Raw genomic sequence first — 27,046 nt, 5'->3', positions numbered from 1 at the left:
ACAGGAACATCTTCCAGGGACATTCTTTCTCCTCTCTTTTCTGCTGTGGCACTTTTCGGCACGCTCTTCACATCAGGGGCCCTCTCCCCTTCAGTATGTCAAAACCATCCATATTATCAAAGGGGCCAGGTACCCAGAGTGCAATAACTTCAACAGGGAGCAACTGTGAGATTAATAACCAAGCTATGCCATCAGATACAGATTGCGCTGCTTAGCCTCTGTAGTGTAGTATTGTGATTGGGTACAATAGATCATTCTGTCATCACCGAGCTCTCTCAAACACACACTCAAGTTCTCATGATTCAGCAGCTGTCATTCATTAAGAAAGCAGATCTTAGTTGCAGACACCTGGGATGAATTAGCCAGGACCAGGACCAGCAACCCAGCACCCAAAATGTTCCATGTTCCACATTGCACAGGTGTTGGGGTTGTAATTGGTTGGGTCCAGTGCCGGTGCCCTGGGGCAAACTTGTTGAGCAAAAAAACCAACCAACCAAACAAAAAAAGGAAAACGTAAGAAAAAAAAAAAGACCCGTGCTGGGGGGCTGAAATGGGGTTGCAGCCCCTTTAATAGCCACAGCACTGAGCTGGGTGCCGGGGAAAAAACGCCACATGTCCCGAGCAGGTTTCCACCAGGAGCCGAACTGCCCTAGGAAAACAGGTGCCAGTAGACGTGGGGAAAATTCCATTACTTTTCTGTGGGCTGGGAAAATAGGTGACGGTACGCCGTTCCGGGTGGTACTGTCACAAAAAAAGCACTGGTTGAGACAATGGATAAATAAGCTGACTGGATTTTTCCCACAATAAATGTCCAACAAAAGAGGCCCTGGGTGCAAGGGATGTTCCTTTAATTCAAGAGTGGACATTAAGAAGCCCACCAGCTGGATGCAGTTCACCAGGGTTAGCTCTTAGTGGGCTGCCAGACCCTTGATTTATCTGAGAGTCTGCAGGTATAGCCACTTGCAGCTCCCGTTGGCCATAGTTCAGTGTTCCCAGCCACTAGGAGCTGCGGGAAGTGGTGTGGGCTGGGATATCACTTCCTGCAACTCCCATTGGCTGAGAACAGTGAGCTGCAAACAATGAGAGCTGCGAATGGCAGTGCCTGTGGAAGCTCAGTAAATATAACTTCTGACAGCCCACCAGGGCTAACTCTGGTGAACTGCCCCCAGGGGTGGCTTATTGCCCACCCTGCTTTAATTCCTTCCTGAATCTTAAGCATTATCATTCATCCATAAGTCCTGTAGCATCACCGACCTTCTAGACTAGCTGATGTTGATCTACTAAGAATTCGGTCCAATCCAACCTGCTGCTCATCCGATTGCTTCCCCCCTCCCCCCCACATATAAAGGTTTGTAGGATAATCATTGTAGAGCCCAGGATGAGCTAGGAAAATGTGATTCCTTGTTCACCAATATCTCCAGGAATTTCTAGGAGTATCGTGAGCAGGCAACCATTTGTCCGAGGCAGAACATCAGAAATGGCTGCCCGTCGCAGGGAGCCATAGCCTGTAATACCTCTGAGGCTGGTATAGGGGGCTCTGTCTGTGAGGTGGAGTGTTTTCCATATAAGGGCATGTAAATTAATAATCTTCCCCTGCTCGCTCCACCCATTGCACTGAAAGATCAGCCAATGGGCTGACTTGTGCTCAGGCCTGCTACTCCACCCACTGCAGCAAAAACCAACCTATGGGGTGAGAAGTTCACAGGCAATAAAACAGGCAGGCAGCCCCTCTCTCACGGGGGATTCGCATTGAGTGAACGCCTGGCCTGATCACCCAGACGCCTTGCACCCCCCGCTCTTGAGTCTTACTGAGCGTACTCCGAGTTGGTCGACCCGAGTGGAGACAGTTTATGAGCGTGTGACCGGTACTTGTGTTCCTGCTGTCTCCAGAACTGGTATAACATCCCCCCCCCCACCATCATCCCTATCCTAATTGATTTTTTAGTTGTCCTTATTGCTTGCCAAGTGACAGTGGCTAAAAAGTTACTAAGTTAGTTTATAAATAGTTGTGGTTTAGGTTTTTTACTGTTTCCTTGTATAAAGTTGTGTAAATAATCAGCCCTATGGACAATACCAGTGTTAATTCAACTGTTCCGAACCCCTGGGCAGTTATTGGGAATTATTGTGATTTAGAAAAGCCTCAGGGAATTGTTTTGTGTTGTCTGGCAATCTGTTTAATTTTTGTTCTGATGATTGTCTGGCGCCATCAAAATAAAATCAGTTTGTGCTTTTTGAAACCCCCAGTTGTGGTCTCATCCTTTCCGGCATCCCTTCGAACCTCGTGTATTACGGGGACTGACACCATTGTATTCCTATCAGGACTATCTAGTATGATCTTCACAACCATAGGGCGGATATCTGGATAGTGAAATTTTCTTCAGAGGATTTTGAAACAATCATTCCAACACAGGCTTTGCTTGCAGCAGAAGGGTGTCAAAGGAATGCATACCCCAGTAAATGCTATGGAATTGGAGGAGTGGGTGGTAGCAATAGAACCATTTGTCATATCATTCCAATTCTAATCTTGTCCTCGATTAATTAACAAAGAAATATAAGAGTCTAAATTGCTTGAATATATTATCCAAGACAATAACATGTTTCATTTGCTTACTTAGCTTCATTGATAGAAACAGATTCTCAGCACAGTTAAGATACACAGTCACAAAAAGCAACACCTTAACTGCAAAAGGAGACAATATAAATCCATTCAGTAAAACGGTGAATGATCAGCTTTAACTGACACAGTCTTTCACATAAGGAATTTTATAACAAGTTTTGCAAACTATGCCAATAGAGAAAGAGTTACACCTGTTGGCTGTGTCTAGACTGGCCAGTTTTTCCGGAAAATCAGCCACTTTTCCGGAAAAATTTGCCAGCTGTCTACACTGGCCGCTTGAATTTCCACAAAAGCACTGAGTTCCTACTGTAAGAAATCAGTGCTTCTTGCGGAAATACTATTCTGCTCCCGTTTAGGCAGACGTCCCTTTTGCGCAAAAGGGCCAGTGTAGACAGCTCAGATTTGTTTTCCGCAAAAAAGCTCCGATCGTGAAAATGGCGATCGGGGCTTTTTTGCGGAAAAACGTGTCAAGATTGGCACGGACGCTTTTCCGCAAAAAGTGCTTTTGCGGAAAAGCGTCCGTGCCAATCTAGACGCTCTGTTCCGAAAATGCTTTTAATGGAAAACTTTTCCGTTAAAAGCATTTCCGGAAAATCATGCCAGTCTAGATGCAGCCATTGTGTTTGGATTACATTTCCACTGCGTTTGGAGCTAATATTTTGTTACTCTTCATTCTAGACACAGGAATCAGCTACAAAATGTAGCTGCAGATGTGGATTTGGATTCCAGCCTCATCCTCCAATGTTCAGGAGGTTCAGAACTAGAATTTTGTTTTGGACTCACTGCTGTTGAAAAATCATTCCTAATGAAATACACCAGTCATCTAACACAGAGCAGTTGTTTCATAGTATATGGTAATAATAACACTATAGTTTAGGAAGAAAGTGTAGACTGCTTTGTCCAATTAATATTGGAGGGGAGCTTTTAGGTACACAGACTGGAATTATTAGCTTGCAAATTGTTCAGGGCACTAGAATCTATAATATCTATTCTGGCAAAAATTGGCCTGGGAAGATTGACTAGAAGAAGTTGGCACTACTTCTTGTACTTTGGTTCAATACAGATTGACTCAAGGACAGGCATACCATCTACATGTTTTGTTAGTCTTTAAAGTTGTTGTTTTTTAAGTTTATTCTGTACAGACTAACTTGGCTACCCCTTGAAGCTAATGAATCACCAGCAAATGAATATTTTTTGAGGTCTCCCATACTAGTATTAACTAGGCCCAAGACCACTGGTGTTACAAGACCCGACAAGAGTATAATGAAGGATAACACTTCCTGTATCCACTTAATCACATATATGCAAATGCTATGTTGAAAAATGTTTACTTATAATGCAGGAAAAATCCGGTCAGATGTGATACAGAGACATAATGTCATTGCTTTAAGATTGTTACATCATCATGTATCACAATCATGAAAAACTACAAGAGGCAGCATTTCAAATAGAGCAACACAGCACAACAGAGACTCTTCAGGAAGGCCATAGAACATGTCAAAAATAGAAACTAACAACATTTACACACACTAATGTATGGTATACTGAGTCTCTGCACCATGTAAAAAACCACAGATTCTCCAATAAAATAGTTAAGATATTCCCAAAGTCATGATTAACATCTAACACAGTTGACAAGGTGGGAATGAGTATCAAAGATTCTTCCATAGCTTCAACTAAGAGGAAATAAGTCATTATCATTTTAAGCAGGAAAAACAATTTTATAGCTAATCATATACTGATATTTTTCTTTTAAATGAACCAAAAGGCATTGTGACATCAGCTTTTTGGCCAGAAGCAGAAAGCTAGACATTGGATTGATGCTCAGGCAAAAGTGAACAGTTTTTTCAATAAAGCCACAATTAATGTCTTAGAAACAGCACCAAATTACTGGATGTCAAAATGGCATCGAATGTACTGGATTCAATACACTCTTCTGCAAGACATACAGGAAAGTGACCGAAAGAACTGATAACTAAAGTGCATCTGCTGTAAGTATATTGACAAATCACAACCTCCTCTCCATGCTCAATGTAGATGCAATTCAGATAGCGACTGCTCTTTTTAACAGATGAAACAAAAAGCAAGTGATAACCAACTGAGATAAATGCTCTCTGGAAAGTAATTAAGCGATTCACAATTAGCCGTTGCAGGTATGTCAGCATGAACAGATGGAAATTTTAGCTTTAATATACTGTCAATAGTAAAAACAAAAGCCACTGTTTTAATTTTCCGCTGTAAAAGAGATCCGTAAACTAAGGCACCCTTGCAAGTTGTCAGGCCTTTTGTATTAGACACACATGACACGCGCAAAATATAATAAATATTCCAACCATTCTCCCTTATTTCAGATCTGCTATTAACTCTGAATAACAGGCACTGGATCAAACTCTCAATGGTTCCAAATGTTTGTCCCTCCTGCAGTGACATCTGCCCCCTGTGCTTCTGCCTCTGATATACTTCACAGCTACATGCCACGGCATAAAACAATGCTGTGATTACTGACTTCATCCCAAAGCGAAGTGGCAATGTTGTTGAGAAAGGCTATTTTTACAGCATTCCTGGCTCAACCAAAATGAGAAAATACTGGAAATCTCTCAAGACATCATTGCCTTCTGAAACTTCCAATCTGATATTCTGAGCAAAAAAGTTTACGCAGGCCCCCAAGTCTTCCAGGTGCTTATCCAGAATTAACCTCCATGTCTTTAAAGAATCACAAAAGCACTAGAATTTCCTTACCCATATTTCTGAATGAAAAAGCACAACCAAAGCAGAGAATATAAAAAGTTCACTTGTGGATTTAAATAGTTCCAACTATAATTGATTGATTTAACATGATTTATAAGCAATTTCTCAAAAGATAAAATAAGGGAATAGTGTTTTACAATACTGGATTCAGTGACTCATATAAGCAAAAGGTGAAAATGAGAATGAGAAATGGACCAGGCCAATAAAAGCCAAAACTGTAATTTACAGCTTGACCAATATTATTTAGTTAGTTAGTGTTTCTTAACCAAACTAAATAAATAAAAAATCTCACTTATTGCAATGGTGTGGACAATTAGTGTGCAAATGCCTCTGATGGCACTGGTATTTTTACCAGTGTGCCACAGGAACCCACTGTGAGCTGGATTATATGACACGACAAACAGTAATAAGATCTGGCAGTCATTGCCATTTTGTGACATTAGTGACCCCCATCAAGCTGCTGCTGGTGGAGCAGTTCTGGTATCGGCCATGGTGGGAAACTTCAGAAAGAAGCATTGAATTGTCACAGTAAAGTTTAAGGGGGGCAAACAAGAATGCAAGAGAATAAGCTGAGCAGGGTTTAGACAATACATAGGCTAGGTTTCAAGAGAGACAAGAAGAGATCTGGCAATTTGGAAGTTTGTTAAAATTCCATCTCTTCTGCATTTACTGGATGCAATACAAGTCAATGAGTGATCTTGAATTGTACACAGTTGGACAGAAAAGAATGCCAAGACTGAAAGAATGGAATGAATGTGCAAGGAGAGAGCAGATGTAAAGACAGACAAGGAGAGACTGCAAGTCATATACAAAAAGCAAGGAAGCTATTTTGAATTAAAAAATGGATTAGTCAAAAAAAAGAATAATGGATAATAGATAATTCAACAAAGATCACCAAGGAGAGGAAAACAGGCATCTGGAATTCAAATAAAAAGACATGATTTTAAAAGTAAACAAAAAGCCAATAGAAATTAAAGTATATACTCAATTAATTTGTTTAGGGTATACTAATAGATGGTGCAGAAGCAAATGTAACTGAAATGTAGAATATAATTTAAACCATGCTAAATTTCAGCATGTAAAGTATACTGTGTCATTTGGAACAGCTCTGTAAGAATACATGCAGACTTGGCTATGCAAGGTGCTGAATTCCTTTAACTTCCTAAATAGCTACATAGATAGTGATCATCATCTAGTACCGTGGTCACCAACCAGTAGATCGCGATCTACAGGTAGATCTCAGGGGCTCTAAGAGTAGCTCTTGAGCCCTCTCTGAACTGCGCACCTGCGCAGTACATTTACATTAGATTTCCTCATGTAATGTAGGCGGGGCTTCAAGGAAGGGGCGGGACGGTAGATCTTCGCCTGTTCTGAGACTTAAAAAGTGATCTTGGGTGTAAAAAGGTTGGAGACCACTGGGCTCTCTGTTTATCATGTCATCACAGATGTTTTCATGTGACGCTTACTAGTTACATAGCCAAATATTTTCCTGCCATGAGCTCTCTCTCTCTCTCCCTCTCTCTCTCTCTTTCTATAGGAATACTTAGAAGTGCAACACGTTATTGTAGCCACACTGTACTATTTCCAATGGAAGTGTTGCGAGGTGATATTTAAACTCACATCTTGACTTTACATGTAACAGTATGATCAGACAAATTACTTGTAGACGACTATGTTCAATTGGGCTGGCAGGAGAAATGGTGCAGGTGGGACACTGCTCTAAATGGAAGAGGAATCAAAGGTCAAAAAGTGGGGAAAGAAGCATTAACAAAGAGTGAATAAAACTTCTCCGTTCTTCAGGTCTAGTTTACTGTGGCTTCTTTTCCCCCAAACTATTAAAAAGGTTTCCAGGACGAATGAGACAGAGGAAGGAAAAGAGGTATTCCTTAGATAAGTGTAGTGGTCAGGTTAGATACTAGAATTACAATCACTTTCTGATCCATTGAGAGAAAGTGCTTTCTTTTATTTTCAAACGTGTACAGGGAATATACATACACAGTGAACCCAGCTACATGCACCTTACATAGGCTGAAGCCTTCAAAGGGGTTTTGCTTTTAAAAGGCACAAGGGAGAGTGAAGTCCCTGTAGCAAGATAACTTGATCAGAAAATTCTGTCTCAGATGATACATTAGGTACCAATGAACTCTGCCCCCAAATCAGGAAAGCACCTGTTTAACTTAACACTGACTTCAATTGGCCCTAAGGTTTAAGAGTTTTCCTGGGTTGGGAGCTAAGTTTTGCTGTCTGTTTAGTTCTGCCCCTCGCCACCATATAGTACATGTTTAGGAGTAAGTCTTCATATATAAAAAAAAAATGTCCCGCAGGATAACAGAATGATGTAATGACCTCATCAGCATCCACTGGGGGCCCTTCCCTCCAAACCCCATCCCTTGAGTCAAGCCCCACTAACTCCCAGCCCAGCCCTCCCTAGCAGCCACGTGACAAGCTGAGGCTGCCGCTCTGTGGCCTTAGCCTTCCCCAGCAACCAGGAGAAGGGCCAGGGCTGCTGTGGGCTCAGCCTGGCCAGGCCTGCTGCATCATGGCTGCAGCCTTCTCTGGCAGCCAGGGGCAGGGCTGGGTGTTGGCGTGCTGCAGCCTCAGCCCAGCTTTCCCCAGCTGGGAAAAATGTGATCAAATTTCCCCAGCCCGGCAGGGCTGCTATGCTGGGGAGGGATCGGGCAGGCATGGGGGGGGAAGGGGCTGGCAGGGTGCAGCGGGCTGGGTGTTCTGTGGGAGTGGTTGGGTATGGGGAGGAAAAGGACTGTGGCAGGCACAGGGAAGGGTTGGCAGGGTGCAGCATTTGAGGGGGAGGCACTGCAGGGACCAGACATGAGGAGAGGTTGTTGGGGCAGAGCGGGCAGGCAGGTGCTGCAGGCATCGGGCATGGGGAAGGCCCTCTGCCCCTCACCAGCCCCTCTCCATGCTTGGCTCCTGAAGCACCCCCCAACCGCTTTGTCCCCTCTCCCTCCCCGTGTACAGGCCTTGAAGCTCCCCCACACACACTTGCTGCACCCTGCCAGCCCTATGCCATGCCTTCCAGTCCCTGCTTGCCCACTGAGGAGTACTGAGTGCAGACCAGGGTGACCAAGTCCAGCCCACAGAGCATGATTGGCAGGTTTAAACAAAATATGTTTTCATTTTACTGTATTAAGTTGAAAGCAAATTAAATGTTCATGTCTCACCGCCTCCACTTCTGCAGGGTCATACCACACATTAATATATGGATGCTGTAAGGCTTCATCCACTGATATCCGTTTGGCTGGGTCAATCACCAACATCTTTGACAAAAGGTCCCTGGCTTGGCTGGCTAGAGCAATGAAACCAGAGGAACAGTGTCAATACAAATTCACTATATGTGGAAATTGGTTCTTCATTTGCATAGTTTTCTGCTACTCCTCCATATGGCACGATACCAAATTTGCATAGAAGATGAAAAAAGAGCCAGGACAAGACATGCACACTATATAAGTCTCAAAATGAGCCCAAAATGAATTTTTTTGTGGGACAGGATTGGTTTTGATCAAATTTCAATTCAGAATTCCTGTGGAAAAAAAGCTTTGAAATAGTTAAAATGTTTTGTTTTTCCATTGGCATCAAACATTGTGGTTTTCCAGTTAAAGAGGAACTTGTAATGTTATTTTAAAATATTTTAAAAATAAAGAGGGTTGAAATTGAAATAAAACTGACCCTTTTCAAGGGAAGTCCTAGAAAGTAAAAACTCCTTGTTCAGCAATAAGAATGCACTCATTGGTAAGACTGGTGACTAAACCTGTGTCCAAATCCTGATTCTCTCATTCATCCAAGTAGTGCTGAAACCAGTGTGCAATATCATCAGCTGGCGTAAATAAGCTGCATTTGCACTTGTGTTTGACTTCTATGGAGCTATCCCAATTTACACTGTCAAAGGATATGGTCCATTACACTTAGTCTTACTTGTCAAGAAAGTTGGAATAAGTCTACTATGATGTCATCACACAGTCGAACAAGGTAGGTGAACTTTCAGCAAAAAATTAACACTCTCTGAATTCTCTTCCTGTGATAACTAGCTGGTTTATAGCATAAGGCCTAAATGGACACATTTGTAGCAGTTGCTATGGGATTTACTATTCAGATTCCCTGTACAAAAATTAGTTGGTGATGATATTGGCAAATGGAATATGAAATTCTGTCAAGGAAGCAAAGTAACCCTCTATTCATTCTGACAGGAACTTGGATAATCATCCTGTGGAAGTTAATGTTGACATCTGATTGGGCAAGTATCCAACAACAACAACAACAAAAACCCTCTAGGACCATATTATAGTCTATAAGAGGTACAAGCCAAAACCTCTAATCGGGGATCAGAGCCTACAGTATTCTGGATTCATAGAAAATATGCTGTTAATCAACCTGCAACCTGTTTTATCTTGGTATTGTTTTTTCCCCACTATCAATAATTTGTACCATAAATTCATTGCAATCTTTAACAGGTTAACCAGATCACTAACTACTAATAGTATTCTCATTTAATATAAAAAATGCTTTCTTGCTTGACATGTTTGCTGTGGACCTTAAAAAACATAAAACAAAGAAAAAAAGATCAGTAACTACAAAAACCACATTCTCTTACTAAATGTATGTTATGTACCCCAGTACACACACACTACTAAACATTGACATCAAATTGACTAGATAACATTATTTATTATACTTTTTTGAAAGTCATGTGGATTTGGGACACAAAATTAGAATCTTTTTAAAAGAGAAGGAACCAAACAAGAAATAATCTTAAAAACCTTCATTCGGTGCTTAAATAAGTGTGCTTTCTTTATCCAGGAGTTAGTACGTTAACACAGTTTCTCTATGCATCACCTTTAAAGGCAATGAAAGACACCCCCTTCCTCTATTTAGTTTCATTGTAGGAGGAGTACAGAACAGAACTCAGTACTTCCAAAAGCATTTACTCAGACCTTTCCCTTTACTCTCAGATCTCAGACAACAGCTTTGATATGAAACACTTGTTAACTGGAAGAGTGTTCTTGGTAATGAAATGACATGCAAGTTGCAGGTGATAAAGAAACATTATGTGTCACTTCAGCAAGCTACCAGAGGAACCCATGTGCTCAAAATGAGGCACACTGGAAATCTGAAAAGGTTCCAGGGCTGTAACTGGAAAGCTTTTTTATATTCAATACACATTACTCGTGGTTTCTTATTGAAGGTCAACATCCAGTGCAAATTACTCATGGCTTCAATTTATGACAAAAGCATTATTTGCCATTGTATATATTGTGCAATGGAAATCTGTAGCCCTCCCCACACTGTAATTAACATATTCTGCTTCACATACCAAAACCAAGTTACTTCCTTTTTCATAGTCCTCAAATCACTTACAGGCAGATATTTAACTGCAACCACATCAAGAGCAATTTTTCTTAATGGAATTGATGGTTTTATTTTATTTAGTAAAGACACCCTCACTGTTGGAGCCAGGGCTCTGGCTGCATCGACAGGTCTTTGTTTACAACAAATGAAGATTTAATGCCACTTTGAGCTCTTCAGAGACAACACCGTAGGCTCCATTATGTCAGAATAAAATTATTAAGAACTCAGGATGTCCAAACGTGCTATCATAGTGCACAGCTGAACAGAATGAGAGTCATGCCTCTGACATGCTTGACATATTAATAATGACAATATATGTATACAGGGTCTGTCTGCCCTAGCACCTGATTTCCCTCAAAATCATATTTACAACTAGCTCTTCAGTTGATAAAATGCAAATATCTTGGTACTTACATCACTTGAATCCAATCTGATAATATAAATTCCAAGATGTTCTCAGGAAAACAACTGGCTATAACATTTTTACTTTTTCTTTACCCCACCACTTGCAGATCTCAAACACTTTGTATTTTCTTCACATCAAAGAGCTCAGTGTCCAATACACACTTGGATGGAGCCTAACTATGCAGAAATTAAAAGTACTTCCCGTACAAAATAGTGACCTACTGTATAAAGTACATTAAAAATCAATTCACTTACTGGAGAAAAAAATCATTTTTGAATTGCACTTGCTTATACATGCCCCATGCTCCCTCCTTGGACATACCTTTGAGTTTGTTGTGTTCTGAGTCGGCTGGAAAGAGAGAATCTGGGAAAAGTTTTGGGAAAGTGAGACCAGCATACTTAGGTCGGTTTTCAACGTAGTTTCGCACTGTGGGTTGTAGCTTCTTCATGAATTCTGGGCATGGTGTTCCCAGCTGCTCAATTACTTTATTCCACTGGTCAATATCTGAGGAGAGGTAAGTTAAGGGAAAAATTGTGCAGCCTACTTGTTTTTTGTTTGTTTGTTTGGTTTTTAGCAACCCATACACATGTTTAATTCCCTCCCAAGATACTTCTCGGTCAGTGTCTTGGTTCATTATCATGACTTGATGCCATAATGGGTGAGACATTTATGGCATAGAGTTTAATGGTGGACAGCGCACATAAAGATTAGTAATAACAGATGGACACCTCACAAGATAAAACTTTCTCCATCTTGGCCATGGATGCTAGTCTATTTTAATTTTTAAATCCTAGCTTTATGGCTACCTTGTCTTACTCCTGTATAATCCCATAGATATCAGAAGGGGTGCATGAGGGTCACAAATTTTATTTGTTCAGCTGAGCATATCAATTAGAGCTGGCACACTGTGTAGAGCAGAATTTAGTGGGGTTAAATAGTGTGATCAGAGTTCTGCAAGGGGTGAAAGTTAGCCCTATCTTGTTTTTTTCATGAGTGATCAATAATTTGTGAAGGCCATTTTATTTGCGAATAGAGACGTGATGAAAAGACATTTTTGTCAGAAGTTCCTGAAGGTGCATACATGAATGGAAATGCTGCATACTTTTGTCTTTATTCTTCCCTCGTTAACATTATAAGAACAACAAAAGCTATTTGGTAACTTCTTGTAAACATGTAAGGTGTTTTCTTGGTTGTTCACCATTTCTTCTAACAAATGTTTTCTTTTGGTACATGATGCACCAGTTTCACAAAAATATTTCTCTTTTGTTTTCCTCAAACATATGACTAACAAGAAGCAGTTGGTATGCCTTCATCATGAATGCTAGCTTCCACATGCTTTCATTCTAAGCCATGAAACTCTCTCACTTATTGTAGGATTTCAGTGGGCAATTCTTTTAGCCTTTTTGAAGTACCAATAAGCATATCTGATGACATGTTCCAAATTTGCCCTACGTCAATTGATTGATCAAGCATATGCCTTTAAAGCCAGTACAAATCCCACACACCCTCATCACAGACGCTGCAGTCATTAAATCTGAAATGAAATATTTTGAAAATAATGGAAAAAATATTTCAGTTGATCCAATTTGGATTTGTTAATACAATTTTTATTGAGTCATGATGGAAAAAATATATTTTTTTGACATTTCATTTCAATTATTCATTTTGAAAAATGTTTCCTACACGGCTCGAAACAATGCAATATACTGGGCTCATGAGACAGAGAGGGTAGGCATTAGTGCCTAGTCATTAGAACAAGAGAATAGGAGTCAAAACATAAGTTCTTCATCCATTCTTGCAAAGCGTTACTTCAACCCACTTCAGTTTTTTGTTCTTCAATTTACTCCTCTGTAAAATGATTATTGGAGCATAGTGAGGCTTAATTTTTGTTTAAAAGAACTTAAAACAAAAAACTGAGATCCTCATATGAAAGGGACTTTTTACATATAAGCACTATGTATTATTTTATGTAATAAAGAATTTTAATATTTAATTTTTATATCCTTGAGAATGTAATTATTAGAAACTGTTTTTGTAGAGACATTAATAAAATAGAGGTTGAACCTCTAAATTGGCACCTCGGGACCTGACCGGTGCTTAACCAGAAAATGTGACCGACTACGAGAAGTCAATATTGTCTAGCTGCATTAACAACACTTTCGCTGCCTGCTGGGATGTTAAAATACAGCACAGAACAGAGAGAGCCAGGACAGGTGGCTGTAAACAAACATTATGGGACCATGGGAAACTTGGCCACACCATGATAAGTGGACATCCAGCTAACTAAAGTCAAGCCAGACCGCAGATGTTCCCGGACCAGAGAGCGCCAGATTAGTTTAATCAGTAGTTAGTATGCAAATATTGCAGAACTTCATGGTTTCACAAGGAACCCCCTTAAAGAAGCTGCTGATGCTTCATGAATTATTTAGGAAATGGACATGAATAGGATTTTTGTTCCTTAAGATTTCCTTCTGATTGTGCTGAATAAATATATGATTTGTGTCATCAGATTTCAAAGGAGGCATAGACAGCAGGAACAGATGAATTCTGCTAAACAAAGAAGCTCCTTCTATATAAAAATTCCCTAGCAATAAAAGACTGGGAAAGAAAAGTACAGACAAAGAATGGGCTAAATTGCTGCTTTGCCTTACTCACACCAGTTTGTCATCTATGTATTAAACTTAATGGGACTACTCAAGTGAGTAAAATAAACAGAATTTGCCTAACCATAACCACTGAGAAGTTTAAGCTTATTTTTAGGTTGAAGACTGTTGTAATGAAGTCTTTGCTCTGACCCACGGGTGGACATTCACTTTAAAGTATTAAGGCACGGTCTTAGTCCACAGTATTAAGGTCAATGACAAAGTTGGCATCAAGAGAGGCAGTTGCAGAGCCTTATTGCTTTCCCCAATAGCTTGGAGGCATGTATTTTAGTTCTGTTCACATGCACTTATTTTGTCCATTATTACTTTCCAAAGTCAAATACATGCCATTCCGGTGTCTGGTTTCACAGGTCAGATTTATCCATGATGACATTTCTGGTGTGATTCCATTGATATAAATGGTTTTACACCAAGTAAAACATTTTCATCTGAGATACATTTCTACCCTGATGATCAGAGATTATTGACAAATACCCATATAGCAAATAGGACACACGTAAAGCACAGACGAGTGTTGTGGTAACACAGCATCTAGCTATTCAGAGCTTGGAAAATCCACATGCCTGCTTGGCACTGAGGAGGCAATAATCTTTCCCTGGCTAGTGGCAGAAACAACATCATCAAGGCTGCAAAAGATAAGCCTTAATTTAAAACACAAACCAGAGATGATGTGAATGGTGGATAGGTTGCATACTGACTGGTAAATAGAAGTAAGTAATTTAAGTGACATTTCTGTTATATATCCATAGAAATTAGGTGAATAGTGTGACATCAGGAATACGGCCTTAAGCAGGCTTAAGATGAAGCAGTTTCCCCCTAGGTTTAGTAAGGAAGAGTGATTTGCATTAGCTTTGGTGATTAGAGAGCAGATAATGATTCATCTTTTAGCATAAATGCAAGGGCCAGATGTGTACATGAAATTGTGTTTCAGTTGACATGAATTATGTCTCCTTGTTTTCTGGCAGTAGATCAAAGCTTTGGATAGACTCTTCTTTTGTTGTATGGTGTCTCGAGGCACAAACAATAAATTAGATCAGAGGTTCTCAAACTGTGGTCCATGGACTCCATTCAGGTGGTCCACAGACAGTTCCCTCTAATTTTCATGAGTGGGTGGCCACACACGAGAGAATGATGGGCTGCCCATCGTTCAGTTCAGGCATGGCTCCATTAATTAGGTGCTTTAGACCCTGGAGAATTTGTACATGTAAGGTGAAGGAAGATGGGTGAGCTGGGGAAAATAGGAAGTATATGGGGGGCAGCAGGGAAGAGGGGGTGGGGGAAAACTTGTAATGTGCAGGACTGCAGTTGCCAGAGAAAAAGGTAACTTTTCTCCACTCTAGGGCTACAGCTGCTGGAGAGAGACAGCCTTCTTTCTCAGCCTCAGCTCTTTGGCTGCTGTGGTGGGGGAGAGACCCCTACCAATATTAAAATAAGTTGTGTGCTTTTAGTTGTAGAACAAAATATTAATTAAGCTTTTTTTAATATATCGCTTTATCCAAAGTGCTTTACAATACTTATCTAATGATACAAGGAATATTTGGAAAGATCATGAAATGGTCTGCAGAGACCCTCAGCAACTTTCAAGTAGTCAATGAAAATTTTTTTTAGAACTACTAAATTATATGTTGGGTAAGAAATGTAGTCTTTCAAGAGGACAATTCATGATCAGATGGCATGCTGTTTGTCATTACACTATGCAGAAGCATGATGGGAAAACAAGTATTCCCCAAGAGTAAAGGTGTAAGTTGAACCATCCATGGCCACAATGTATCCTGCTATAATGATGTAAAATCTCTCAGTTCCTATGGTTGTTTTGAAGTATGTGTGAGAGCTGATTCACACAGGCTAGGCCAGAGGTGGGCAATAATTTTTGATTGGGTGCCACTCCAATAAGTTGGTACGGGCCACATTCGTCCATGATATTAATGGAGGAGGTGCAAGGTCTGGGATGGAGGTTGGGGGAAAAAGGGAGTTTGGGGTAGTAGAATGGAGTGCAGGAGGTTGTATGAGGTATGCCAGGGAGCTTGGGTGAAGGGGGGATTGTGAATGGAGAGTACGAGGGGGTGCTGGGGTTTAAGCTGTAACCTAGGGAAGAATGGTGTTTTGACATGGGGTAGGAGATTGGGGTGCAAGGTCTGGGAGAGGGTATCAGTGCAGAAGTAGGGTTTGCAAAGGGTTTGGGTTACATGGGGTAGAAGTGAGGGAGACGGCTGGGGGAAGAGACGTGTGGGGTGCCTGAAGCAGGCTCTGTATGGGAGTTAGGCAACTCCCAGCCAGCAGCCCTGCAGACGCCTCAACTAGGCTCCCTGCTTTGCATGTCACCACAGGCCCTAAAAGCAGCTGGATGCAAGGGCCTCTGACTGTCATACCTAGTTGCCAGGGAAACAGCCAGCCAGAAGCAGATGATTGGAAACTAGCATTGTCCAGCTTTCACCGGTAATGATACAAAGGCAGAGTTGATCATTAAGTCCAATATCCGTAATGAGATAGTGGTGGAAAAAGTACCCAAAGAAGTTACTTAAGTAAAAGTATTGCTACTTTGAAATAAATGTAACACACACAATCACACTGTGTGTGTGTACATGTGTGTGTGAACACGCGTATGTACATATATGTATGTGTGTGTATATATTATCCCCCCATCCTTTAGTCATTTATTTTCCAAGCTGAAAAGTCCCTGTCTTGTTAATCTTTCCTCATATGGAAGCTGTTCCTTACCCCTAATCATTTCTGTTGTCCTTTCTGTACCTTTTCCAAATCCAATACATCTTTTTGTAGATGGGGTGACCAGATCTGCCTACAGTATTCAAGACGTGGACGTAACATGAGTTTAACTGGTTGGCAAGATGGAAACAAGACATTATTGGGTTTTGTGTATGTAGTTAAGATATCAATTCAAAAAGTATTTGGCCAAGGTTTCAAAGGCAGAACTTCAGATCCTCAAAGGTTCTTCTGACTATTTCAAGCAAGATGTCATAATTGCACACAAACTTTGTTAAAATAGTGACCATTCAGAAGTATATGTGTGCATGCATGCTTTCACATTGGTCTCCTCCCTAAGAGTAGCGGGGTTGGCGGGGGCAGAGGCTACCAAACCTGTCACTTGGCTTTCAGCATTCTGACAATCTTACAGCTGAATATAGATAGGATCATGATATTCTTTAGCAGCTAACCAACTATATGATCATGAATGTTTTAATGCTTCAAGAAACATATTCCACGCAGGACTCTCAATTACAGATCAGGGTTGTCATATTACTGCTGCCACTCTCACCTACAGTTTGAACATTTACTTATGTGAAACTTGGACTTAACTTTCCAATACTTGGATAGTCTGAAAGGTGACGGTCTGAAATCCATCATCATCTTCTGGTATCTCAGACTTGCAAATTGTATAAAACTGATGATTACTCATCCTCATCCCATTTGACAATGGTCTGCTCCCTCCTGTTCCACATCCTGCAGTGATGTGCAGGTACCTCTATTCCACTCACATGCATGCTAGCCACATCACTGATTCTTCTGATGCAAAACAATACTTGATTTGGGAAATGTTGCCAATCTATCCTGGTCATCTAGTTTATCATGAAAAGCCTTAATTGCTGTAAGATGAATTGAGAAATAGTCCATCATTCTTGAGGCTTAAAAGATAGTGGAGGATATCAGGGAGAGGATCATTGCAGGGTGTAAGACTTTTCCCTACACACCATGAGGAAAATTGATTTCAATTATACAAGTAGTTATGGCAGGTGGAGTATCGTCTGCTGTGCAATAATGCATGTCTTACTTGCTCTGACCAGTTAGTTTGTACACCTGGAACTACACACCATCAGATGAAGCTTCTCCAATTATGGATGAAAAATGTCACAGTAGCACTGGGAGAGAAGATCTAGTTTCCTCAGAAGAGTTACTTGAGAGCAGATTGACATTCACAGCAGATAAGGATACCACATCTTGGGTCATACAGCAGTGAACAGTATGACCTTGGCTTTGTCATCTGATTTTGCAGATAACTCTGTGGAGGAGTGGAATTGGTGGATAGGCATACATGAGTGTCTCATGCCATGGAATTAGGACCACATCTCAACTTCTGTTCTGGAGCAGAATCACTGGCATTTGCAGTTCTGTGTTGTAGTGAACAGATCTTTGGCTGGGGAACCTCGGAGAATGAAAAAGTGTGCCATCACGAGGCTGAGCTCTTATTTGTGTTCGTGTGAAGAGTGCCTGCTGAGAATGTCGGCAATAGGGTTCTAGCAGGAAAGAGGCTAAGATGTCTATGGAAAGTTGGATTCACCTGTTCCATAATTTGATGGTCTCTATGCCTATGGAGTGGAAGTGTGCTCCCCCTTGTCAGCTGATTAGAATGTGTCAAGATGCAAATCATATCTGACCGCAGTGAGTTCTAGAAGGTTGATATGTAGATGCATCGCCATTGAGGACGACCTGCCTTGTGCGGGTAGCATCTAAGTGTGCTCCCCACGCTATGAGGAAGGCATCTGTCATGAGTGTCATTGCCGGAGGGATTTGGGAATGTCAGCTTTTAGGGCTGCCCACACATGTGTTTTCCCTTTTTGTCCACCAGAGTTAACCCTCTTATAGAGACTGAATTTGTCCAATTTGTACACAGAGCTCAGCCTTCCCTGGAGACACCTCATGCTAAGTCTGGCTCAGCACACCACAGAGGTGATTGCTACCACGTGGCCTAGAAATTGTAGGCACACTCTGGTTTCTAACATGGGGCAAATGGGGTGTGTGATGCCTGCAGGGCTATCCTGGATACTAACTGTCTGTCCCTCTGGGATAGAAGAGGCAAATTCAGATAATCTGGCATAACTGTCAAATCAGGACTAATGGGAAGTTGGAGATTCAGAATTGCAAAACAGATGATGGTATAAACCTTCCTGCACAGGAGGCTGAGCCATTTGGAGTTCCTGTCCTGTAGTATGGATTTGGTGTTGGAGTTGTTTGACCCCGCCTCAGACACCAGGGAGTTGGGTTGAGGAAAGTGGTAGAATAAGAAATGCATGCCCTTGGCAGGATTTGTTCTCCACTAACCTCCCCTATTGCATCCACATACAAGGGGCTAGAAGATGCACAAGAGGAAATAGAGGATGACCCCGCTCCAGATAGAGTCAACTGAACACAACTCCCCTTCCTCCCTGGTGAATGTGGTGAAAAGCTTGCCTCTTCCTTGTCGCCCTCATAACTGTTGGAGAATATTAAGTGTTTTGTGGGAGATGGCTGAGTGATTCCGAGCCATTGGTGCCAAGGAGAAGCGATTTTGGCAGTGGGGCACTTGAGATGCATCAGAAATTGTGATGGTACCAAATGATGTGGCTCGGCAGATCTGTAAGGAGGGGCCAGACATTTAGGCACTTTGAGTTTAACAGCAGCAGGAGCTGACAGGCCCTGTTAGTCAGGGCCATTGTTGTTGCCTGCATGGTCGTCACGGTGCTGGTGCTCTCAGTTTCTCAGGAGCTTGTTGGGGATGACGTTAATGAAGAGACCTGTATAGAGATAGGTCTCAACTCTATGTTTGAGGCTTGAGCACTTGGCGCACGGTGGGCAAGGGTGGGCCCGAGTGCTGCCTTAGGAGGATGTTGGAATCACTGGTAACCAGTTCACTTTTTACAGGGATTCCTATGAGGAACAGGCAAGGCTCTCTTCCTCTTCCCGTCAGAGGCTGGAAATCTAGGTCATTCTGACTATGAAGGAGAATATCAATGAGAGGGTTTGTGTGCGCCTGTATCCAAGGGAGGTTGAAGAGATTTCTCAATAAATATCCTCTTTAGGCATGGGTTCTGGTTTCAAAAAGCCTTGGCTTTAAGGTTATTGCAATGGAAGCGCTTGGCAGGAACGTGTGTCCCAAGGCATTTTACACCGAGGGAATGTCCATCAAAACACCGCATGCAGTTCTTGCAGAAGGCCCTTTTTTTAAAACCAGGGGAGCGTGGCATGTTGTAGAGCTACTTTTGAAGGAAGAGATTAGGAATGGGGAAAGATATATTTATTGTTTTTTAAACACTAGCAACTAGGTTTGAAGGAATGAAGTAATGAAGGAAAGAAGTTGGATATATTTTTATTTAATTTATTCTAGTATTTTGTTTTAATTAGAGAAGAGGTGCAGCACTGCTCTGAGTTTTGTCTTTGTTGGGATATGTAAAAATTAATAGAGGTCTGGAATGATTATACATCAGTGGAAAAGGAGTCTAGCCAGAATAGACATTGCCCTTTAAACACGTTTCCTCCCAACCCTTTGTTTCTGTAGTCTTTGAAGACATATTAGGGTCCTGCCAAAACAGGCATTATCTTTTTTGATGTATAAATATGCTGTTTCCCTTCGTTCTTACAGCCTAGAAAAATAAATAAACACATAGCTGCTTTTTTTTGTTGTGTCTCTTACTATCACTTGCTCTGTAAAAAATATTTTCAGGGTTACTATGTAATTTCTGATTCAAAAAAGTTTGTAGTGTAAAAAATGTTAATTTAATTACAAATTTTATATAATAATATTCATCACTTGTCTGCTAATATTCATTGTATAAAAATTAATATACAATTGTTGCAGGCTTTAAAAAATTAGTAATAAACATATAAATTAACATACTAAAATAAATTAAAGAGTGTAACTAATACTAAATTATTGCCACTCAAAATGTTGTGTTAAATGTTTAGGGTAAATATGCATGGGCAACAAAGTTTACCCCATCTGCTCCTGGGTCACCTGTTTCTTCTCTAAGGCTGTGTCTACACTGGCCCCTATTCCGTAATAGGGATGCAAATGTAGCACTTTGGAAGAGGCAAATCCGCGGGGGATTTAAATATCAGTAGGAATAAGAGATCCTCCAGAAAAGTGCTTATTTTCCGGAGGATCGCGTCTAGACTGGCGCTTTTCTCCGGCTTATCTCCAAGCCGGAAAAAAGCGGCAGCCATGTTAATGCAAATGCCGCGGGGGATATTTAAATCCCCCGCGGATTTGCCTCTTCCAAAGTGCTACATTTGCATCCCTATTACGGAATAGGGGCCAGTGTAGACACAGCCTAACAGTCTTCAGCCAAGGACACTTGAGCAGGAACTGAGGTATTAGGAGTGCACACTCCTAAAGGAATTTGGACATTGCTGTGAGGCACCAATGCATGAGCATCCTGACTAGGCACTATTATTGAAGATCTATGATCAACATCACTGGAATGCACCACCACTTAGAGTGCAGCACCCTCAGAGACTTTACTCAAACAAGAAAATCCATTCGATGGTGGTTTTCATAGGACATATATAATCTGCTGGGAAGACATATGTGACAACATCTGTCAAAAAGTCAACTAGTCAGCTTCACCTGACAGGGTAAAACAGGCGTGTAATATGCTATAGAAATGTCTTAGGGTGTGTCTAGACTACAGGGTTTTTTTTTAAAAAATTGGCCTTTTTTCAAAAAAACTTCCCCTGCACCTAGACTGCTGCCGCGTTCTTTCGAAAGTAAATTCTGTGGTTTTTTCGACCACAGGAAACCTCATTTTACGAGGAGTAACGCCTTTTTTCAAAAGTGTTCTTTTGAAAAAATGTGCTATGTAATGCAAACTGTGCTTTTTCGAAAGAGAGTATCCAGACTGCCTGGCTATGTAATGCAAACTGTGCTTTTTTGAAGAGAGCCTCCAGACTGCCTGAAAGTACTGGCTATAGTCTAGACGCTCTCTTTCAAAAGAGGCTTGTAGTCTAGACATACCCTATGTATTAAGAGGCAGGAAAAAATGGCACACTCGAAAATATTGTCAAACTACACAAATGTTGGAAAGTCTAGAAGTTGGACTAGAACTAGAAAACATATTACAAACTAGAAACCTAAACATATTAGAAAAAAATTGACATGTCTAGTTATGGTCATCGCCTCTCTCTCTCTCACCTTAGAATAACCAAAACTAAGGCAAAGAATAATTAAAAACAAGAGGCATCTTAATCACATCTGCGAGTTCAAAATAGAGACCGAATCTAAGTGCTTCATCCGAGGGGGAAAAACAGGTGGTATGGGAATTTCTTAATGTCAAGAGGCAAGAAAGGTAGCACATACATGTTGAAAGTCTGGATTTCATGCACTCAAGCTATACGGCTTGGGACCTTCTTTGGCCAATTCAGCGACTTACTCACAAAGACTAAGATTAAGTACAGTCAATTATGGCATTTTTGACTGAAGTTCACAGGTAATTCCAGTACTAGGATGAAACATTCCTGTTTTCTTTCCGACCATAGACATTCACTCAAGCAAACAAAAACAAGGTTTTTGTATGTCTTCACAAAAGGAGACCACATCTGATAATGCCCCAAAAGTATACATGGCTTCAAATGTGAAAATGATGTCATAATCTGTGATTTCTAGCCACTGAGCCCAATTTCTTATTTATACCATCACAATTTTTGTCATTCAAAAGATTAAATACTCAACAGGTGTAAATCATCATAGTTTTACACATTTTAAGTCAACTGAGGATCTTGCCCAGGTAGTATAACGGGTCCTTAAAAGAGGTAGAAATGTAATTTGCTGTAGCATAAAGGAACTTTGGGTAAATAAGACTGAGGCTCGCTATGTCTAGGCCTATGGCTAAAGGAGTCTTGAGCTCATGAGAGGGTCTATTTCAGCAATGGGCAACGAAGACTAGTGAGTGGGCCTCATGAGCGGCCTTTCTTCATCTCAGTGGGCTGCAAAATTAAAATCCAGTGGTGGGCAACCTGCAGACTGCATGTGGCCCATTGAGGTTCCACCTGCAGGCAGCCCACGCACCCCGTCTCTGCCCACTTCCCCCATGCCTCTTACACACTGAGATACTGGATCCCCACACTTACCTACTCCTCCCCCTTTCTTCCAACACTTTTGGAGCACCATTAATTGCCTGGTCAGTGTTGTGTCCCCAGTTCTGCCCCTCTCTCCCAGAGCACAAATCTGAAAATCAGCTGATGAATAAATGAATTAAATAAATAAATAAATAAATACTGATGCCCCATAGTCAAAAACTGACTCCAGACATGCCACTTCAGCAGGAGTATGTTCAGTGTCAATGGAATCTTTAGGGAATGTAGCTATTAAAATTAAGGAGTCTCTGCCAAGTATGTGCAAACTGTAATTTTTCTAGATGACCAGATACTGGTGAATTGTCACAGAGATCAGGCTTGCATTGACACATCAGGCCATTGCAAGCCAAATTTCAAGTCCCCGGTAAGAGAATGGTCATCACAAATGTTTATTATGGGCAAAACAACATATGTTCCCTAGTCTCAATCTTGGAAATTTCTTAACTGGTTTTGCTAAGACATTACAAAATATTGGCTCTGAGGAAGATAAATAATATGGAGAATTTCAGCCCAAATAGTTAAATCTGGCAATGTTATAAGCAACTGAAAACAAGATCTTACAATGTGACCTGTTAGCAAACCATAACAGGCAGTGCTACTAGCTTCACCTATAATACATATGTGCCCACAGATTTCTGCAATCATGTAATAAACTGCACTAATTTTCCCCTTTTTACTTTTTTCTTCTGCATTCTCATTTTCTCTTTTACATGCTCTCTTGTATTTATATCTACACATCATTCCTACAGTGAAAGAAAAACTTATAAAGGACACATAGGTGCTTTATACGAGGATATGTCAAAAAGTATCTGCAGTGTATTTATTAAAATGAACACAACAGCAATACAGAATTCATAAGAGTATCATTTTTCAACATAGTTCCCCTGCTTTTCTCCAGCATCACACAAGCTTTTGTATGCCTTCAGAAAAAAATGTTTTCAGCTGGGCAGTAAGTCATGTATGCACCGCCTCCTTCAAATCATGGCCACTGGCAAAATGATGGCCTCTAAAGCATCTTTGAGGGGTCTCTCTGATGTTTGCTCTCCGGCTTATAGTGGTGGATGCATGTTTCATCATCAGTGACAATGCAACTCAAAAAAGCGTCACCTTCCTCATGATATCAGTTCAAAAGGCAGTTACAGCTGTCCAAACGGTTATGTCTGTGCTGTTCTGTAAGTTGTTTGGGAACCCACCTTGCACAAACTTTACTGAAGGGAAGTTTGTGGTGAATGATTTCATAGGCAGAACGATGACTAATCTGCAGTCGGTCTGCCATTTCATCGACTGTCACCCTCCTGCTTTCAAGAATCAGCGCGTGGACTTGTTCAATATTCCCTTCAGTAGTCAATGTGGATGAGCGCCCTGATCATTCTTCATCAGACACACTTGTTCGGCCATTGTTTAACATGTCAATCTATTTGTACACTGTGGCAAAACACTGTCACTGTATTGTGCTGATAGTCTTCGATGAATTTCCACACCTCTTACACTTCAGCCCACAAAAATCGAATCACTGCACCCTGCTCTTCTTTGGTGCATGTGGTAAGTGGAGTGGCCATGTTGACCCCAGTAGTGGTGAAAGACATCTGAACGGTCAAAGCCAAATATATCATTACAATATAGGGAGGTTACATGCTTATGGCTACGCGCAAATTCAGGAGTTGGGCCAATCACAAAAAAAAAAATATGAACACTTTGCAGATACTTTTTGACTTACCCTCGTAATTGGAATTTTCACTTTTTCACAGTGATCGTATGGGAAGGAAAAAGGGGATATATGCTGTTACTTTATCTGTAAATGTGTCAACTATCCCTCAAAATTACAGAGGACTGAGATGTAGAATGGGTAACATTTAGTCCTAAACAAACAACAGGCCAGATAACTTGTGATTCGTCGAGATAGAAATGAGAGCTTTTAAACTAGCAGCTATACCATTAGAAATTTGAAAATCTCCTTTTCTTGTGGTATAAGGCATTAGATCTTAGACTTTGACCACATATTTGTAACATTAATTATAGAAAAAAACTATTCTAGGTCACTTAAATGCTTTAAAAATTGATTTGATATACTTCTATCCTTGAGACTCACACAGTTGGATACATAATATAAGTTTTTCAAGATGGAAGCACAAGAAATATAGCAATTACGTTAAAACTTGCTAGGATAGTTCTAAATTAATTTGAAGAATTATGCAGCATACACAGAATACATGACTATATGGTGGAATATGGCATCATGAATGCAGAGTCATGTGGCCACCCCATACTCATGCTGACAAAAGTATACATATAACACCATCACATCTATCCATCATAGTTATATACATTCCCACATGCCACTGAATTCACAAACTTCCTAGTGAAAAGTTACTCAGTGAAAAATTTGTTTGGAAACTGTACTTGAAAAATAAAGCTATGCGTAACCTTTCCTTTCATAGCTAGCGACAGGAATTATGGTAAGTCGGGCACACATTACTCCTTTGTGCAGCAAACAACAAGCAGCATTGTGAGAAAAAGAGCATTCTCTATGGGGCTACTAAGTTCCCTCTCACCCAACCCCTGGGAGTGGGAGGACATACAGAACAAGACAAACTGAGAGGCAGAATTTTGTTCAGAGGTAGTGGAAAAGCCACAGATCATCCCTTACTTGAAGATCCTGAACTGCAGGACCTCAACTGTAAATCCCAGTTTTGCTGCAATTGAGATTGGATAGAGGCAACATACTGTATCAAAAAAGTGTTCTACCTCTTATTAACCAGCTGGTGTAAGCTGTAGCATAGGCAAACACTGATAATCTAGGAAAGGAGTGCAACTTTTTACAATTTGGGACCAATGAAGACTGAAGAGACCATTAGTAATGTAAAACTTCCATCTACAATTTGATCTTTTTTTCAGATATCTTCTTGTAAAAGAACAACGAATAAATTCTGTCCTCCATTACAATTGTGTACTCCCAATTTATCCAGAAGATTTAAAGTGGCAAAACAGAGTTTGACCTGCTTGCAATTTGTTCACAATCATAACTGATTATAGTATTAGCAATTCAAGCTTTTTTGGTTTGTTACATAAGCCAACCAATTGAGAAAACAGAAAAAAATTCACATGGCTTATATATACCAAATCCCACCCAGACGAATACATACAAATTGCAAATTTTATAATCATATATACAATTTAATATTAGCTGTTGGTGAATATTTGCATATATATAGGGGCACTGACAGCCTCTGTGGATTCCTAGGCAAAGTGTGGGGCTCAGTGCTTGGGCTCAGTTCTTCTGGAAGAGGCGAGCCTCAGGCAGAATCATAGGACTGGAGGTCATAGAGTCCAGCCCCCTGCCCAAAGCAGGACCAATCCCAACTAAATCATCCCAGCTAGGGTTTTGTCAAGCCAAGACTTAAAACCCTCTAGGGATGGAGATTCCACCACCTCCCTAGGTAATCCATTCCAGTGCTTCACCACCCTGCTAGTGAAATAGCTTTTCCTAATATCCAACCTGGACCTCTCCCACTCTAAACTGAGACCACTGCTCTTGATCTGCCATCCGTCACTACTGAGAACAGCCTCTCTCCATCCTCTTTGGAACCTCCCTTCAGGTAGCTGAAGGCTGCTATCAAATCCCCCCTCACTCTTCTCTTCAGTAGGCCGAATAAGCCTAAATCCCTCATCCTCTCCTCATAAGTCATGTGCTTCAGCTCATCATTTTAATTGCCCTCTTTTGGACTCTTTCCAATGCATCCACATCTTTTCTGTAATGGGAGGGAGGGGCCCAGAATCAGAAACAATACTCCAGATGTTAACTCACCAGCAGTGAATAAAGGGGAATAATGACTTGTCTAGAACTGCTGCCGATGCTCCCAATAATGCAGCCCAATATGCCATTAGCCTTCTTGGCCATCTGGAGCTGCCATCCTGTCCCTTTGAATTGCCAGGCCCCAGATGCTTGCATCAGTGGGTCTGAATATTTGTGCTAGTCACTCTGGAGGTTCAAATGTTTATATAAAGTAAATGTAAAAGGGTAACACTTTTTCAAATCCAATTTTGTTTGTTAGTTGAAATAAGATATTTGTAGAAAATGTCTTCATAGGTTCTCTCTGAACTGAGAACAAAATTAGGTCCACTGACTTTCTTAACCCATTTAATTCTTAGCCAATTAAAATCAGCAAATGCTTAAAAGCTCAGTTGAAGTAGGGTCACAATTATAGACCTTATTCCTTCTGGAATGACTCCATATTCTGTTTATATTGGTTGTGTGAGTTCATTCAATTCAGAATCCAAGAGCATAACTTGAACCAAAGAAAGGAAGCATAACACATCTTGGGCCTGATATTTGTCTGATTATCCTCAATTTCCATTTACAATGAGTTGTGAGCTCAATGTCTGTTAGGGGGCAATTAGCATTTTGTA

General features: G+C 40.8%; 1 protein-coding gene across 4 annotated transcripts in view; it reads right to left on the bottom strand.

The window, feature by feature from the left end:
• Positions 1-27,046, bottom strand: part of MAPK10 (mitogen-activated protein kinase 10) — a 231,352-nt gene that overhangs the window by 16,650 nt on the left and 187,656 nt on the right. For all 4 annotated transcript variants that reach the window (XM_006115344.5, XM_006115340.5, XM_006115341.5 and 1 more), the window contains exons 10-11: positions 11,457-11,639; positions 8,548-8,672 (exon numbers count right to left, since the gene is read on the bottom strand). In XM_006115344.5, the coding sequence (XP_006115406.1) occupies positions 8,548-8,672; positions 11,457-11,639 (308 nt within the window). The remainder of the gene's footprint in view (positions 1-8,547; positions 8,673-11,456; positions 11,640-27,046) is intronic.

Source organism: Pelodiscus sinensis, chromosome 4 (genome assembly GCF_052426305.1).
Source record: "Pelodiscus sinensis isolate ZL-2025 chromosome 4, ASM5242630v1, whole genome shotgun sequence".
Classification (NCBI taxonomy): domain Eukaryota; kingdom Metazoa; phylum Chordata; order Testudines; family Trionychidae; genus Pelodiscus; species Pelodiscus sinensis.
The sequence above is the reverse complement of the archived record's forward strand: the minus strand, read 5'-3'. Positions and strand labels throughout refer to the sequence as shown.